General features: G+C 58.7%; 1 protein-coding gene across 1 annotated transcript; it reads left to right on the top strand.

Moving 5' to 3' along the window:
• Positions 1 to 1,390: 1,390 nt before the first annotated feature.
• VDBG_04384 (ribosomal RNA-processing protein) lies at positions 1,391 to 3,100 on the top strand (the record flags this gene model as incomplete). Its single annotated transcript, XM_003004732.1, has 1 exon — positions 1,391 to 3,100. The coding sequence occupies one exon, from the start codon at positions 1,391 to 1,393 to the stop codon at positions 3,098 to 3,100; it is 1,710 nt and encodes a 569-aa protein (XP_003004778.1).
• Between the last annotated feature and the right edge of the window lie 429 nt (positions 3,101 to 3,529).

Genomic DNA, 3,529 nt, shown 5'->3' with positions numbered 1-3,529 from the left:
ATGAGCCTGACAGGGCGGGAGAAGGACCCTTGGGCTGATGTCAGGTAGCGCCAGCCCAGCCTGTAATGAGGTAGATGTGGAGAGAAATGGCAGCCAGCAGGCGGGTCCCCGGGTTCTTCTGCCCCTGGCGTGGTGGGTGGTGGGTGGTGGGTGGTGGGCTGGATCATCGCCACGGTTCTGAGAGGTTCCGGGACGCATAAAGCGCCTCGTGAGGTCAGTGGACGAATGATGATGTTAGTGGCCTCGTTCGAAAGCGCATACAAAGCCACAACAGGCGCCATGGGCCAGGATTTTCAGGCGGTCTGGGATCTGCAGAGGAAGAGATGAGGGGCAAACAGTGATGTGTGCCGAGATGAGGCTGGGCAACGGTCGGCTGGGCAATGTCGTTATATTGTTCGGATGAATTTGCGGTGCTGCATCGTGATTGTTAAAACAAAAAAAGGACGTTCTGGATACGGATGTGTGCGCGCCTTACCAGTGAACAGGGAGATAGATGCAGGACTAAGGGCGCTTGCTAGGCTAGGCAGATCTACCTCCGCGCCTCGTCCTGCTTCGGTCGGATTTTCACATTGCTCATCTTCTGGTTGAAGGAGGTAGGGGTGTTCCATTTCTCCTATTGGACTGAGGGAACCAGAGCCGACGGCGTTTCTGCGTCTCTTCCTCGGCGAGGCTTTTGCCATCCATCTCCCCTTCTTCGTAGAGTTGTCCTACGGCGGCGAGGTGACGTGGAGAAACAGGCCGTAGCAGCTGGTAGTTACATGGAGGCATGCATGCTGAGAGCTTAAGTCTTAAGTGCAGATGGGGTGAGGCACAGATGGGACATTCCCTTGAGCTCGAGGTGTTGGAATAACGGAGCCACCAAGCTCGAGCTCGTCGGTCGCTGTGGGTTCAGTAGCTTTTACAAGGCTCTTCCTGGATGCAACAGGGGAGGTGTGCACTTCCGCATTGTTCTTGCTGCAGAGAGATTACTGCACTGACCACCTCCTGCCTGCCACTGACCTGCCCAATGGGGGGTCTGTTTCCGGCTGGGGGTGAACAAGTGGCAGCGGTCCTGAAGTGGCATCCTGGCGCAGGGGGTGGGGGTGCTGTTGAGGGGTGCATTTCCCCAGCATGGGGTCTGTGGTGGGAAAAAAAACTCTTCAACAGTCCAAGACCAAAAGTAGTCGAGCTCTGGTTGGCAGGCAAGACGACGGCAAACCTCACCACAGGCACCTAACATTGAGAGATCACCACCTCTCAGCCAAATCTGGACTAACTGACGTATCTTGGTTGCCTCACATACCTCAGCGGCCGTGGTGAGACTTTTCAATCAGCGCAACAAATCTCATCACTACACCTCTCAGACACAACCCAGCCACGTCCACCGTCTCTCATCACGTGAACACCCATCATGTTCGCCGTGCCCGGTTGGTCCGTCTCGGCCGACGCTCTCAAGCCTGAGACGCAGGTCAAGGAGTCGGCTTCCAAACCCAGCAAGCGGAAGAGGGCCGGCGGCGGCGGCGCGAAGCAAGAGGTGACCACGGACAACGTCGCCAACCTGTGGGAGCGTGTCATCGAGGGCAAGCCTGCACCGCAGAGAAAAAAGGCCGACAAGGGCGGCAAGAAGGCGGCTGCCAAGCAAAACGGCAAGCAGGAGAAGGACATCTCTCAGCCGGCATCTAAGCGTCAGAAGGCCGAAGACGGCAACGCCGTTACCAAGGATGAGCCTGAGCGCGACGGCGCGCCGGTAAAGGACGGCCAGGAGCCTCCGAGGAAGAAGACGAAGAAGGAAAAGATGAGAGAGAAGAAAGCTGCTCTCAAGCTGGCGGAAGAGACTCGGAATGCTATGGAGCTGGACAGTGAAAAGCCTGCAGAGGATGCTGAGATGGCCGAAGCCGATGACGTTGAGGAGCCCCAGCAAGAGCCCCAGCTGGATCTCGAGCAGGAACAGCCCGCAACGCAGTCAAAGAAGGACAAGAAGGAAAAGGCCAAGGCCGACAAGGCGGCGAGACCCGAGTCAACGTCGTCAAAGCCGGCTGCCGCGCCGCCTCTTCCCCCAGCCGTTAAGCTCACGCCCCTCCAGGCCTCGATGCGCGCAAAGCTCGTCTCGGCCCGCTTCCGCCACCTCAACGAGACGCTCTACACGCGCCCTTCGGCAGAGGCCCTCTCTCTCTTCACAGACTCACCCGACATGTTCAGCGAGTACCACGAGGGCTTCCGCCGCCAGGTGGAGGTCTGGCCCGAGAACCCGGTGGACGGCTACATCGCCGACATCAAGGCCCGCGCCAAGGCCCGCTACCCGGACCGCAACAGCCGCAAGCCCGCGCCCGTGCCTGCGCCGGATGCCGTCATCCCCCTGCCTCGCAACTTCAACGGCACCGCCACCATTGCCGACCTCGGCTGCGGCGACGCCCGCCTCGCCGAGACCCTCCAGCCCCTCGCACGCAAGCTCCATCTTGCCATCCACAGCTACGACCTCCACAGCCCGAGCCCACACGTCACACGTGCCGATATTGCCAACCTCCCTCTGGCGGACGGCGCCGCCGACGTCGCCATCTTCTGTCTGGCGCTCATGGGAACGAACTGGCTCGACTTCATCGAGGAGGCCTATCGCATCCTCCGCTGGAAGGGCGAGCTTTGGGTCGCTGAGATCAAGTCCCGCTTCGGGCCCGCTGCGCGACATGCCGGTGCCAAGGGACGGTCTGGCGGCGGTGTTGTCGAGCACAGCGTTGGGAACAGGAAGAAGACAGAAAAGGTCGGCAAGAAGGACAAGGCCGAGATCGCTAGTGCCCAGGCTGCCGCCGACGGCGAGGAGCTGGCTGTCGAGGTTGACGGCAATGATGACAAACGGGGCGAGACGGACGTCTCGGCCTTTGTCGAGGCACTGCAAAAGCGGGGATTCGTTCTGCAGGGCAAGGCTGACCTGTCGAACAAGATGTTCGTTCGGATGCGATTCACCAAGGGAATGGCACCAGTGAAGGGCAAGTGTGTGGAGAAGACGCCGAAAGAGGTCGTCGAGAAGCAGAAGAAGCAGAAACGCTTCCAGTGGGAGAACAAAGAGATCGAGGAGGAGGTGGATGAGTCGCCTATCCTTAAGCCTTGCGTTTACAAGCTGCGGTAAACATAGACGGATACCCAACGACTCGGCATGCATATGGGGGGCCTTCTGAGACTGTACATAGACACGAGGGAACTTGGTGTGGCACCACGGAAAAGCACAGTAGACCATGTACGCGCTTTCGAGAAGCGACGATATTCTTTTCATCAGTCCCGTTCGCTACTACAGTGTCTCGCGGTCCAGGCAAGTGGCTGTGTCCGTTCCGTCTTTTCATCGTGAGAGGAGTCGTTGGTGCAACGTCTAAAAGGTAAGTGCTCCATTACACACCGCTAAGTTTTTGTCTTGCCTCGGATATGCTTCATCCATCTATTATTTCTTGTCCGCAATTGCCACCACTTTTAGCGCTGATTCTCGAAGAGAAGTCCCGCCGCATACTCGACGTTGTTTCCCGTTGCCTGGAGCCGCGGCGATTGCAGGCCCACGTTCGAATCC

This window comes from Verticillium alfalfae, genomic scaffold (assembly GCF_000150825.1).
Source record: "Verticillium alfalfae VaMs.102 supercont1.5 genomic scaffold, whole genome shotgun sequence".
Classification (NCBI taxonomy): Eukaryota; Fungi; Ascomycota; class Sordariomycetes; order Glomerellales; family Plectosphaerellaceae; genus Verticillium; species Verticillium alfalfae.
The sequence above is the reverse complement of the archived record's forward strand: the minus strand, read 5'-3'. Positions and strand labels throughout refer to the sequence as shown.